The sequence below is a fragment of the Phycodurus eques genome, chromosome 9 (assembly GCF_024500275.1).
Source record: "Phycodurus eques isolate BA_2022a chromosome 9, UOR_Pequ_1.1, whole genome shotgun sequence".
Lineage (NCBI taxonomy): Eukaryota > Metazoa > Chordata > Actinopteri > Syngnathiformes > Syngnathidae > Phycodurus > Phycodurus eques.
Window position 1 is genome coordinate 7,814,767 of NC_084533.1, and position 14,426 is coordinate 7,829,192.

Sequence of the window (14,426 nt, forward strand, 5' to 3'; positions counted from 1 at the left end):
GCAGATTTTCGCGGCAAAATGAAGCTTGCTGTCGCGGCTCGAATGTTAACCAAATCTGCTAATGGCGGCTGCCCTCGGAGCTAATAAATATAACTATTTATTTAGAAGGGTCTATTTCCAAAACTTGAACCAGTGCTAGCAGCACCTCGAATTGTACTTTGCGTTCGGTGTCCGTCCCCACCCTCGCAGATAAGTCATTTAAGAACGGAGAACAATGTCATCGGTAACAACAGAAGGCTTGAAATCAGAACTCGAAATGTTCTGCATTGCTTGCGAAGATGACTCCGCCTTGGACAAAAGTAAGTAGCCTACTTCTGCTTCTCCGCTGCTTACGTTGCGTCCCAAGACCTTTTGTTGTGCCGTATTATTGTTGTTTGGCATTTCCCATTGACTATACTTTTCAGTGTGTTCCTGTGTGTACCATCATGTCTCTTGTATCCCTCAGTGGTGGAGCAATGTATTTGCAACAGGATGCAAGCAGACGAGTGGGTTTTGGAGTGGGTTGCATACAGCACCACAAAAAATGGACTGGTGCTCTCTGTGGACAGCCTGGAACAATTTGAACACGAGGTAATTGCGACACTGAACTAATTTTATTATATATATATATATAGTCTGTAAATAATGCTTGTCTTTTGTCTTATAATTCTTGTCTGAAAGTGCAACTTTATTAGGTTGATGTTGCAAAGTTCGTTCTCTTGGCAGGTGTTAAGCAAGAGGAATAGATCCAAACAAAGCTTCAAAAGAGAAGAGCGAAATAGACCGAGAGACATTCAGACGATACAGGACATGTATCCTTCTTGAAAGAAACGCATCCCATCAAACGCTAATGTTTGGATGGACTGGTAAAGGCCATTGCATCACATCACAGACCTTGATTTATTGTACCCTCAGAATAAAGAGTGAAGAAGACGACGAGGATAATCTACTGGACTGCTACTCTACTCCTGCAAAGGTTAGTTGTCACTTTAGTTTGCAAGTAAACTGGATCTAGTCCCTACATCAGTGGTTCTCAATAGGGGAGTCCCCATCCGTTCTTTGTGATCGGAAATCGTTCCGATGTCAGCAAAAAAATAAAATAAATAAAACAATCGGACTGTATCCAAAATGTCAGATTTGATCACTCTGATACAAGCAGTCCAAGCCATGCTCTGCTCCAGCACTTCTATCCAGCAGAGCCCACATGATCATAATAACAGGATGTTAAGGTGCTAAGGAGTAAGCGTGAATGTTGCTTACTTAAAGTCATTTATTGACGCTCCAGTTGACGTTCACTGTAAAACTAAACAGACATAGCAAAAGAATTACAACTTCAATGGCAAACTACATCACAGACTTAATGTCTTTCTTCGTGTTTATTCACAAAAATCGCTGGCTCAAAGCGAACACACAGTGAATGAGAAAACATAATTGACGAGCTAACAAAAATTGGCACTGTACTCTCAGCACTTATGTGGCTTATTGGTATTCAAATGCTCTATAAACGGATACAAACAGGTAATATAACTATGGAACTAAATCCATGTCATCAGATTTAAATCTGAATTACTAAAAATTTTTTTTACAATCAAAATATTCAATGTACTTTTCAGCTTCACAAATTCTACATTCAATTCAACATTCCAGTGCAAATCCAACTCTGTGTCAAATCTTCAATGTATTCAGTTGCAAATTCAACATTTAGTGTATATTTCAACATTCAGTTGCAAATTCAACTTTCAGTGTATTTCAAAAGACTAAGGCTAAAAATAAACTAGCTTTTGAATTGAAATATACTGTACGCTATGGTGACGCGGAGTAAATGTCTTTTGCGGAGCATTGATCGGCTCGGCGAATTGTGACATTAAAGCCGATCGGCATAAAAGGGTAATTATCAGGCGATACCGATCAAGCCGAGCAGATCGGTGTAAAGTCTTGTAAATACCATGAAATAAAAGCTGGAATTCTGAACTCTTGTCTCGTATTCATCTATGGTCTGAAACCCAAATGTCTTCAGTATACAACAAAAACAAAGGAATTGACCTTGCTGTTCCAGTCCTTCTGGAAGGGAATGTAGATGTCTACTTTGTACCGTTTGTATTCTTGTGCATTTGTGCAGGGCTCCCAGAAACGAGTGCTAACCACTCCAGAAAACCCTCACTCAAAGAGGACCTTATTAGCCAGTCCCGGATTCCTGCTGTCTCCTGCCTGCTTTTCTCCCAGGTATTCTGCCATAAACCTTCATCCACATTCAAAAGGTTTTGAACAACGGAGTGATAGGACGCTTGAAATGAGTGATAATGTTTACATTATTAGTTATGTACTACTAACCCCACCCCAACATACCTGACTGAACAGTTCACTTGTTAGATGGGGATAAACCGCAAGATATGTGTCTGGAAAGTTTTGTTGTTTTCCTTTTGTTTCTTCTCCCTCTGCTAATAGTAAAGATAATAATCATAATAATTCATTTTATGAAAAAGGTGCCTTTCAATCCACTCAAGGTGGTTTCTTTTAACATAGTTAAAAGAAATCAAGCAATACAAGAAAAATAACAGACCATAAAGCGTCAATTAAAATTTGGAATGATATGGAAAATGTCAGGGAGTAGGCAGTCCGGAGTAGGTGTGTCTTGATTATGGCTTTAAAGAGGGTTAATGAGCCTATGTTTTGGAGGTCAGGTGGTAGTGAGTTCCAAAGACGGGGGGCAGAGCGGCTGAAGGCTGTACCCCCATGGTGAACAGAAGGGTCTCAGAGAGCAGGAGGGTATGGCAATGTGAAGGAGGTCAGCAAGATAGGGCAGGGCCAGGTTACTGATGGTCTTGAAGGGTGCAGGGTCCCGCTTTCCACCTCTTCTTCTTCGACCCACAGTAGCTTCTTTGGAGGAGCGCTGATATATGTTTGGCAAAGTTTTAAGCCGGATGCCCTTACTGACGCAACCCTCTGCATTTATCCGGGCTTGGGACCGGCCTACAGCTTGTACTGGCTTGTGCCCCCCCATAGGGCTGCATTAACAAGTGAAATAATAATTTATCAAAATAATAGAAATTGAAAAAAACCCAAAGAAAAATAAATGCAGTCATGGCTAAAAACGTGGCAATGCTTTTCGCCATGTCTGAGGTCTCTGGTTCAAATCTGGCCTCCCCTGTGTGGAGTTTGCATGTTCTTGCCGTGCCTGCATGGGTTTTCCCCGGGTACTTGGTTTCCTCCCACATCCCAAAAACATCCATTGTAGGTTAATTGAAAACTCCTAATTGCCCGTCGGTGTGAATGGTTCTTTCTCAATATGTGCCCTGCAATTGGCTGAAAACCAGTTCAGGCTGTACCCCGCCTCTCTCCCAGAGTCAGCTAGGCTCCAGCACGCCCTTGACCCTAGTGAGGATAAGCGGAAAATTGATGGATGGATATTGTTTATTATAGTTGTCTAAAAAATTCCTCTCATTATTCTGGCATTTAGCAAATAGAAATAATTATGGTAATCCTAATTGACCTAAAACAGAAAAAGTTTAGTCTGATTTCATGTCACAGTCAGGAAAAAGCATGTCTTTTTATGCAGTCAATAACTGTATCTGCTATTCCTGCTGTGTGCACCTTGGCCTCTTAGGGGCAGCGTGGTGTGATGCGTGCATTGGGCTACTCATTTACTATCAGATTTAAAAAAAAAAAAAAAAAAAAAAAAAAAAAAAAGTAGAAGAAAGTCACGCCATAACGTTAATGAACTTGTTCTTCACAGATTAGGAAGATTATATACCTGTTTTTATTGTTATACAGTGTTATTGAAAAGTAACTCCCTATTTTAAAATACTTATTTTTTCAAATGTAATATTTTTCAAATTTTTTTTGTGTATGTTCCATGATTAAAGGAGCAAGTCTATTCTACCAAACCAATGACTTTGGAATAACTTGAAGGGCAAATACGAGAAGTTATGTCTTCCACCACACAAGAGTTCTTTGTGAAATCAGGTAATGCGGTTCCCAGGCGGCTTGAGAAACCGGTGGCTAATGCTGGCGCCCATATAAAATTTTAAATAAAACTCCATGCAATACACTTTCTTCTCATGTTAATTTCTTGTAAGAATTATAGTTCAGAAATAAATTACAAGTACTTAAAAATAGGGAGTTACTTTTCAATCACCGTGTATTACCAGTCTATATGTGTTACTATGGTGTTTGTGTGTGAATATTTATTTGAAGGTAAATCTCTCCTGTGACCAAATGCTAATATTAGCTAGCCTGTCAATAGGGTTTTCCCTTGACTGTTAGCATTAATCTGGCGATTCCTATAACGATGTTTTGTATTTAAATATAAAATAAGGGTAGTTAATTTAGGCGGCATGGTGGACGACTGGTTAGAGCGTCAGCCTCACAGTTCTGAGGACCCGGGTTCAATCCCCGGCCCCGCCTGTGTGGAGTTTGCATGTTCTCCCCGTGCCTCCGTGGGTTTTCTCCGGGCACTCCGGTTTCCTCCCACATCCCAAAAACATGCATGAATTGGAGACTCTAAATTGCCCGTAGGTGTGAATGTGAGTGCGGATGGTTGTTTGTTTGTTTGTTTGTTTGTATGTGCCCTGCGATTGGCTGGCAACCAGTTCAGGGTGTACCCCGCCTCCTGCCCGATGACAGCTGGGATAGGCTCACGCACGCCCGCGACCCTAGTGAGGAGAAGCGGCTCAGAAAATGGATGGATGGATGGATGGATGGTAGTTAATTTACAGTAAACGCCAACTGAGGTGTCAATAAACATCTTAAAGCACGCTCAGGGATGGCAGATTAACATTCTACAGACTGCAAAGTACGAGCTGCTGTATGAGGCTAGCGGCTTAGGTTTGGTTATCGTTTTGAGGCTAACTGGAATTTATGCGCATTTTTGGAGTCAGGTGGTGCTGGTCGCGGTTTCTCCTTGCATCTTAACAACATCCTGTCTTGGATGGGATGTTTCGGTGATAAACGAATTTCAGACTGACACAGAAAATGCAGTTGTGGTCCATTTTTTTGCAGGCGAACTCTTCGGTGACTTAGAAAGTTGTACTGGCCCGAGTGGGCCAGTGTCTGTACTTAGGTGGTGGCCTGACACATTGGCGTAGTGGCCCCCGACCACCGTTTGTGTCGAACCCTAATACTTCACTGAGTAGTATGGAATGTTAGAAAAGGCTTGATCAAGTGATGCTACTCAAACACAGAACAATAATCAATAACAGTAGTTATGAGGAAAATCTGATCCATGTATTATTAACGAATTGGTTAAAGCTACTTTAACAATATGAATGTACTACAATTGAATAAAATACTTTTACTTGAGGCACATTATTATCATCGTTTGTCGTCAACATAAGGGGTGTTTGAGCCGTGGTTTGTCTGGTCCCTCACCTAGGACCTGTTTGTCATGGGTGACTCTGCCAGGGGCATAAAGCTCCAGACAACTTAGCTCCTAGGATCATTGGGACACACAAACCCCTCCACCACGATAAGGTGAAGGCTCAAGGAGGGGACACTTCGAATAAAGAAGCTAAAATACATTCAAATAAAATAAAAGATGCTGTACTTACCATTACCATTATTTTTCCTGCTTTCACCTCTTCGCCCCACCTTTACCATCAACCTTCCTGGAAAACCGTGCACTTTTCCACAGTATCGCACTAATTATCATATCGTGATATTAACACCGTAATAAAATCGAACCGTGAGATATAGCAAACATTTGAGTGCACTTGACCAAACGGGGCAAACTCAAATTTGCTACGGCCAACCAAATATGTTAAAGTTAAGTAAACTTTGAGCCCTACTACAAAAATCTACTTGTTGCCCTCATCTCTACAGTCCGACTCCCTCACAGAAGTACAGCCAACGTGGAGGGAAAGGAGAGGTGGTGGTCTCGTTTGGGGCTGTGCAGGGTACACGTTGGGCTGGCAGGAAGGCTCCTGGTGCAGTGGTACAACTGGAGTTGCTGGAAGGGCCAGAGGATTCCCTCCATTGCAGCTACAAGTACATGTTCCAGAGATTGCGGGACATTCGGAATGGTGAGGGAAGGAAAATGATATGAGAACCTGCTTTTGTGTGTGTGTGTGTGTGTGTCTATATATGAACAATGTCAGCGTGTATTTGTTGAACTGTTTAGAATGTTCTTGCTTTGTAGGTTTGTTGCGTTATTGTAGGTTTGTAACCTTTGCAGAGCATCATACATCTTAACAACAGACTCATAATTTATTCTTGTTTGCATGTTTCTTCTTCAGTGTTGACGGAGAAGATTGAGGAGCTAGGAGAAGACCTCCAGTCTCACTTCAACATTGACGAGTTTTCTCCCGTCTCACTGCCAGCGCAGGTGCAGCATAGTTACGAACACCAGTTGAGAAAAATCAATTTCTTCCCATGTTATGACATGTTTATATTTACTTTATGTTGTCTTCTTAGAATTTATTGTACTTAATCTCAAAGGTTGTCTCTCCAATCTCAAATTTACCATCTAATGTACAGTATTTATTTTTACTCTTTAGTAGGGCTGGGCGATAAATCGCGATGGATGTGATCGATATCGGAAGAAAAGCATTCTGCTACAACAGAAGCTTTAGGCTAAGCAAATTTGGTTACGTCATCCAACTCAGAGTTGCCGTCTTGCCGACGCGCCCACGCACTTTGAGCAATTGGATACTGTATGCGGATGGGTTTTGGAAACTGCTTCCATGATTGGCCGATCAGTCTGCCACTGGTTTTACCAATTTTGTCACATTCAACATTTGACACACGGCATCGTAACGTTGCATTTTACGGCCAATCAAAATGCACACGCTTTCACTTACACTTAAAATACATTTTCGGCTTTTAAGCAACGAGACACTGAACGACTGCGCCGCCCTCAGGCCATATAAATGTAGTATATAAACCATAAAATATTGTGTTTTACAACAATACTTACAAATATTTATAATTCTAATGTGCCTGTGGATAAAAGAAAAAGTGAAGCTTGGGCCCAAAAGGTATGCGCACGGTACGTTCTGAGCTGGGTACGTTCGAATAAATGGGAGAGAGTGAGAGCCTCTTTTAAAATATCCACACTCGTGCATGTACTCTGTCTTTAGCAACCCGCTTCTTCCCAACTATTCACTTATATTTTTATTGTTAAATAAATGTGATAAAGTACATAATACTGTATGTACACACCAAACTCTTATAAAGGCTCGCTGTTTTAGGCACCTATCCAAACACTTAATGTGCGGGGGTCAGTCGGTACATGTTTATTTTTATATTTCCAATCGAGTTTGAGCGTATTGAGCAATGTGAGCCAGGAATCGCAAGACCAGTTCTGGGGGACACTAGACCACCCCAAGACTCCACCAAAAGAAGGTCCATACAGATCTAGTGTTGTTTCAAAATAAGAGTCCTGTGAAATCTCAGTTTTTAATTGTAAATTTACCTGATTTATTTATATTTATTTATATTAAAAAAAAAAAAAAAAGATAAAAAAGAATCCATTTGATATCACAAGATCATTCCAGTCCTGGGGGACACTAGATCTGGTAGAGTCTGCGGGTGATGTAGTGCCCCCCAGAATTGGACAGGTCTCGAGATACCAAATGGATTATTTAAATAAAATAAAAACAATCAGGGATTAGAGTTGTTTACCTCTTTTTGAAGGTTAAAGATTACATTTTAAAATAAAATGTATCTATATTCAGCCTTTTTTCTCCAAGTCCTTATTTTGATTAGGAAAAAAAATCTATAATTATTTATATTGACTGATGTGAAATACTTATATCACAATACATTTTCCAGTCATAAGGCCTAGACCTACTCTTTGGACACTTCATTAGGAACACACATTTCATGAACTGACTAAGAAAATAAAAAATGCTGTTTTAAACATTATGCTCAGTGATGTTGAACTTCACTGCATCATTAATAGAGATATCAGAAATACATATATAGCTCTAATCTTGCTTCAAAAGGGAATGAGAACTATTTTTTTGGGGGGGGGAAATATATCATGTGATGCTAAACAGTTCAATACCACAGAAAACAACTAAGAACCGTTCATGTCAAAACAAAGCATTGTCTTTGAACCACTATTGCATCACTGTTCTCCCATGTTGTACTTGTTCTTTTCGTAGGACTGTGTATCAGTTTTGGGGCAGGTGTGCTGTGACAGTAACGGCAAATTGAACCCACAGTCTGTTTTGTTGGAAGCGGGACCAGAGCAAGGTGGTCAGCAAGTACGTGTGGACCTGTCAGAGCTCCAGGAGTACTCTCTGTTTCCTGGCCAGGTTAGTTCAAGCAAACCCAGTATTTTAAATACTTTGCCTCCATATCATTGTGATTATTGATGAGCAAACACTGTGCGGTGGTTTCTCCTTTGCCTGTGCGCTGAGACTGTGTGCAGCAGGTTATATGGCCCACCTAAAGTAACTTGAGTTTGCCAAGGAGCTGGTCTGGAGACTCAGCCAACATCCGACCGAGAGCTCTCACAAATATAATTTTCATAGAAATTTTAACTGCCTTAAATGTGCACATCAGACGTGTAGGGCTGGGTGGTTTTATATAATATATATGCGCATATGTGTATATGTATATGCATATAAAGCGGCAGAAATAACTAAATGGGTTTCTCTCCTTCAGCAGTTTCTGGACCTCCCTGGTCATCCAGGGCTTCTGATTTGGATAGACCCGAATGCGTTCATCCACCGTGACAATGTCTATGGAGTGCTTAACGTAACACACTATGCTGTCACTGTACACCTCCAGGTCTGGGTGTTCAAAAATGTCCCAATTAGTCCTCCGGAAACAGTCCTGCAACTGCTGAAAGACTCCGTCAGACCAAGTTTTAACTGTCTTTGTGGTGATGAATTTTCCTGAGTGGGTTGTATTCTGGGATCAGAAACAGGGATATGTTGTCCGACTGGCTGGTAGCCGTTTAGCTCTATCGCCCTGTTTGATGTCCGTGTAGAATTTGTACAAATATTTTTGTGCCCCAGTCGTTGTTTATAAACACACACACAGACCCCCTTCTCTGCTCTACCCGGAGTCAATGGTCTGATCGTGGCGCTGTGCAGTGTACCCTTGTCAGCTGGATGGTAAAGTCAATGAGTGAAGCCAGGATTCAGTGATCAACAAAATACAGTTATTTGTTGCAACTTGTAGCCTCCGTTTGTCGATTTTTGTTGACAAGGGAGCTGGTGAAGAAAATGTTGGGAAGCGTAGGTTTAGCTGGCTACTTTCGTAGCCTCGCTAGCACACCAGGATCTTTGGGAGTAAACAAACTTGGTTGAAACACTCCTCTCGCTGCCAGCTAAGATCCTGAGAAGCTGTAGTTCGCTTGGCAAAAAGTGGTCAGGAGAAGGAGCAATACAACACACTCCCATACAATACAATGAAATGAAGAGCACTGAGCCGCTGCGTCCATGCGTGATGCCATTGCCATAAGGTTACATAGTGTTGAACTACTCTCTAGCTCATGGATGGGCATCTGGCTGCCTGTGGGCCACGCTCGATGTGGCCCCTCGATTAATTTTTTAACATTACCATACCTGATCAGTTTGAAGTTGTAATAACACTATACGCCACTCGATGGCTAACATCGCTGAGTAGCACTTCCACCAGTTCGTCACAGGCCACATTGTTGGTACGGTTTCCCTCAGAGGGACATTGTGGCTGTGAAACCATCTAAATGTTTAATTGGCTTCTCATATTACATATACTCAACAAATTGATGGATAAGTTTTTGAAATTAGTCGTCAATCGCTTGTTCAACTATTGTACGAGGTACTGTAAAAATGGGTTCGGTAATGAAAAACAAATGCTTGCTATATCTCAATGTTATTTATTACATATGACAATTTTAAATTTGTATGCAAATTTTAGCAAAATCATGGAGGTTGGCACACATGATTTGCTTTGGCAGACCACATAAAATTATGCAGCAGCTCAGGTCTGCCCCCCCGGGCCTTGAGTTTGACTCCTGTGCATTAGAATATAAAATATATATATATATATAAAAGAATATGAATATGAAACTGTTTACATGGTCAACAAATTTAAAGGCAAGCCTATGTATCTAATTTGCTTTGAGATGGTGTCTGGCATGATTGTTTTTGTGGCGATGATGAGTCGCTCAAGAAAATCCTTCATCATGGAGAAGGTTGAAAAAATAAATACAGTAAATTAATGGAAAAAGGATTGTAATTTGCTTGTTTATTGATGTTGATCTGTACTATTATACGTACTGTACATGACTCTTTGTAAAATTCATTGGCATGTTAAACATTTGAAGTGACTCTAATTATCAGCATCCCGCCTGCACAACCCGTAATGGACAAACAAACCATGTTAGGGTTTGTTTGTCCATAACATGGCGAGCTTACGGTTGGATATCTTTGAACTTGACCGATTCCGGTTCCAAAAGATTTGATTCCGATTCTTTTAGGTTCATAAAAGGTTTGCATGGTTTAAATAAAGGGTGTCCAAATTATGAACATCCATTTTCTTAGCAGCCTGCAGCATAGACTAAAATGAACATTTCACTTTATAACCAGTATCAATATCAAACCTATGAATTAAAAGGCAATGTGCGTGGAAGTAACCCAGTTGACTTAATATTTATTGTTTCAGCTAAAAGTTAAATATAGCATTGTTAGAATCGTTATTTGGGACTGTTTTATCAAGTCAAACGATGTGCAAGTTTTAACTTCCTGTTTTAGTTGAAAGCTACACACCAGAACTCAGCATTTTGGCACGAAAAGTAACTGTGAACGATTCCGGGAGAACTGGAACGTTAGTCCGGTTCTCGATTCTCGATGCCCAACCCGAGGCGAGCTGAACTGGACCGGACTGCTAGGTGGAAACAGCTTTCCAAACACTCCTGAGTGTTCTTAACTTTTTCTGTTCTACAGGTGGTGGCAATGGAAGGGATGAACACAACAGGAGGGAAACTGGTGGTTTCTAAACTATATGAGGTCAGCTAGAGTTAAAACCTTGAATGAAAGACATCAACTGAATTGTTTTGAAACCAGAGTTCCTCTCCATCAACGTGCTTGGATCATGCTGATGTTTTTCTCTTTTCCAGGGAATCCAACTTCCCTTCTACTCACCAAAAGTGAAAATGGAGCTGGATGAAGGTAAGAATAGATGCAAGAGGTTATTGGTTGCTTTGTCGAGTAATTGGAGCTTGGTCACTTGCAGTTTCACCCTGGTTGTAAATCAAAATCGAAATATTTATTTGTAGTTCCCTGTCATGATCTCATGCAATTCCAGAGCTGCTCAACGTGCTGGTGGCTTGTGGGCCCTACACCCCTTCTGACAGCCTGAACTATGAACCTCTTCTGGACCTGATCCATCTCATTGGGAGGGATCGTCCTGACGTGTGCATACTGGTAAAATCGCTCTCATGCGAGTTACAGCGCTTGCACATCTTCCAGCAACAAAGTGTACACTTTTCACGTTAATTATGAGCTTATTGAGCATGTATTCCTTTTTCTGCAGCTTGGTCCTTTTGTTGACGCCAAACATGAACAAATTGAGGTATGCTTGTGACTAGATGTCATTTTTCCTCTTCAAAGGAAAATTTTAAACCATGGCCGCATACATTGGTTACAGAAAAATCTCCATTTCCCCAAACAGAAATCCCAGGTGATGGAGCCATTTGAAGCCATTTTCTCAAGATGCATCGAAAGCATCGTGGAAGGCACAAAATCGTATGTTTCTTCATCCATTCACACTCAACATCAGAAACTTTTAATATAGAATTCATTACCTTTAAAATATCTTGTTGAAGTGCCGCCAGGCAGCACAGTGGTCTTGTGGTTTGTGCATCTGCCTCATGAATGTGAGTCCAGAATCGATTTTATTGCCATTGTCAGTGAAAGGTTCAGTAGAGGAAATAATTATTTCATCCCACGCTGATTTTGTAAGTTTACCCACTGACATTGACATGAACAGTCTATAATTTTAATGGTAGGTGTATTTTAACGGCGAGAATATCAAAATGAAAATCTAAAATATCACAGAAAACAAAAGATTCCAATTATTTTGCAATTCATTGAGGGAATTAAGTATTTGACCACCCCTATCAAAACATTACTTGGGACTTGGTGGAGAACCCCTTGTTGGCCAGTGCAGAGGTCAGACCTTTCTTGTAGTTGATCACCAGGTTTTTACACATCTTGGGTGGAATTTTGGACCACTTTGCAGATCCTATCCAAACCCCTAAGGCTGTGTCCTGGCAACTCAAAGCTACAGCACCCTCCACAGACTTTCTATGGGATTTAGGTCTGGAGACTGGCTAGGCCACTCCATGACCTTAATGTGCATCTTCATTAGCCAGTCTTTCATTTCTTTGGCTATCTGCTTTGGGTCATTGTACTGCTGGAAGCCCCATCCATAGATTTTCTGGCTGAGAGAAGGAGGTTGTTACCCAGGACTTGTGCAGGTCTACAATCTTGTCCCTGATGTCCTTAGAAAGTTCTTTGGTCTTGCCATGATGTAGAGGTTGGTTTCTGATTGATTGATTCTGTGGACAGGTGTCTTTCATACAGCTAACAAGTTAAGATTAGTAGTACTGTCTTAAAGTGAGAAGACTATTCTGTGGGAGCCAAAAGTCTTTATTCTAGGTAGGGATTCAAATACAGTACTTATTTCACTCAATGAAATGCAGATATTTTTTTTTATTTTTTTTTTCTTTTTAAATGTGATTTTCTAGATTTTCTTTTTAATATTCTGTCTCTCACTGTTCACATACACTTACCATTAAAATTATAGACCGCTAATGTGTTTGTCAAGAGGGTGAACTTAAAAAATCAGTTTGGGATCAAATAATTATTTCCACCACTATACATTCACAACTACAACTTTTTCTCGGTCCGATGGTGGAACATGAATCATATATGGTAATAATAATAAAAATAAGAAATATCAATAGACTAAGAAGAAAACCATATGCAAAATGTTTAATGTTTAAATACTGGCTTATTTACAGTGCCGTGAACAAGTATTGGCCCCCATTCTCAATTTTATTTTTTTCCATAATTTCCCCACTTTAATGTGTAGGATCATCAAACAAATGTAAATATCAGACAAAGATAACCCAAGTAAACATAAAAAAATCAGTTTTCCAATGGTGATTTTACTTACTAAGGGAAAAAAAACTTCTAAGCTACCTGGCGCTGTGTGCTGATGGCTACTTTAATCTAATAACTGGTTGGGCCACCCTCAGCAGCAACAACTGAAATCAAGTTTTTTCTATAACTGGAAATTAGTCTTTCACATCTCTGTGGAGATATTTTGGCCGCCTTTTCCTTGTAGAATTATTTTTAATTCAGCACCAGTGGAGAGTTTTGGAGCATGAACGGCCTTTTTAAGGTAATGTGTCAGCATTTCAATCAGATTCAAGTCCAGACTTTAACTAGGCCACTCCAAACCCTTCATTATGTTTTTTTTTTTTTTTTTTTTTTTTTTTTTTTTTTTAATCCATTCAGAAGTTGACTTGCTGGTGTGTTTTGGATCGTTGTCCTGCTGTAGAACCCAAGTACACTTCAGCCTGAGGTCACAAAAACTGAACATTCTCCTTCAGGATTTTCTGGTAAAGAGGAGAATTCATGGTTCCATCAATCACAGCAAGTCGTCCATTTCCTGAAGGAGCAAGCAGCACCAGACCATCACACTTTACTGTTGGTATGATGTTCTTTTTCTGAAATGCTGTTACATTTATGGCAGATGTAATGACACACACACACCTTCCAAAAAGTTAAACTTTCGTTTTATCAATCCATAGAATATTCTCAGTCTTGGGAATCATTCAAATGTTTTTTGCAAGAGTAAGACAACCCTTTGTCCTTTTTGGTCAGCAGTGCTTTTGGCCGTGGAACTCTGCCATTTTTGCCCAGTCTCTTCCTTATTGTTGAGTCATGAACACAGACCTTAAGTGAGCCAAGGGAGGCCTGCAGTTCTTTAGATGTCCTGGGTTCCTTTGTGACCACCCGGATGAGTCGTTGCTGTCCTGTTGGGCTAATTTTGTTGGCCAGCTGCACCTGGGAAGGTTCATCCGTGTTCCATGTTTTCTCCATTTGTTAGGGGTGCAATGGATCAAAAAACTGATATTTACATTTGTTTGATTTTCTTAAACATTAAAGTGAAGCAACTTGTAAAAATACAAGAATTTGAGAAGGGGGCTAATAATTTTTCACGGCACTGTTGTGTTCTGAGGGCCGATGGGAGGAATCTGTTCAGGTGGTAAAAGGTTCTGGTCCAAATGGACTGTAGCCTCCTGCCTGAGGGGATAGGGTCGAACAAGCTGTGTCCAGGGTGAGTAGGGTCAGCCATAATCCGACTTCCACACCCCCATCCGTGTCCTGGAGACGCAGAGATCCTGAATGGATGGGAGCCTAGAGCTAATCACCTTCTCAGCAGCACACACAGTCCACTGCAGTTTGTGCCTGTCCCTGGTAGTGGCACCAGCGTACCACATG

At 40.7% G+C, this 14,426-nt stretch overlaps 1 protein-coding gene across 1 annotated transcript in view; it reads left to right on the forward strand.

Moving 5' to 3' along the window:
- The window catches only part of pola2 (polymerase (DNA directed), alpha 2), a 22,338-nt gene continuing 7,912 nt past the window's right edge, over positions 1-14,426 (forward strand). Inside the window, exons 1-13 of the mRNA XM_061686761.1 lie at positions 1-299; positions 446-570; positions 706-791; positions 895-955; positions 2,099-2,202; positions 5,797-5,996; positions 6,210-6,298; positions 8,082-8,234; positions 10,857-10,919; positions 11,030-11,081; positions 11,218-11,336; positions 11,446-11,484; positions 11,584-11,657. Of these exons, the coding sequence (XP_061542745.1) occupies positions 215-299; positions 446-570; positions 706-791; positions 895-955; positions 2,099-2,202; positions 5,797-5,996; positions 6,210-6,298; positions 8,082-8,234; positions 10,857-10,919; positions 11,030-11,081; positions 11,218-11,336; positions 11,446-11,484; positions 11,584-11,657 (1,250 nt within the window). The 5' untranslated portion in view covers positions 1-214. The remainder of the gene's footprint in view (positions 300-445; positions 571-705; positions 792-894; positions 956-2,098; positions 2,203-5,796; positions 5,997-6,209; positions 6,299-8,081; positions 8,235-10,856; positions 10,920-11,029; positions 11,082-11,217; positions 11,337-11,445; positions 11,485-11,583; positions 11,658-14,426) is intronic.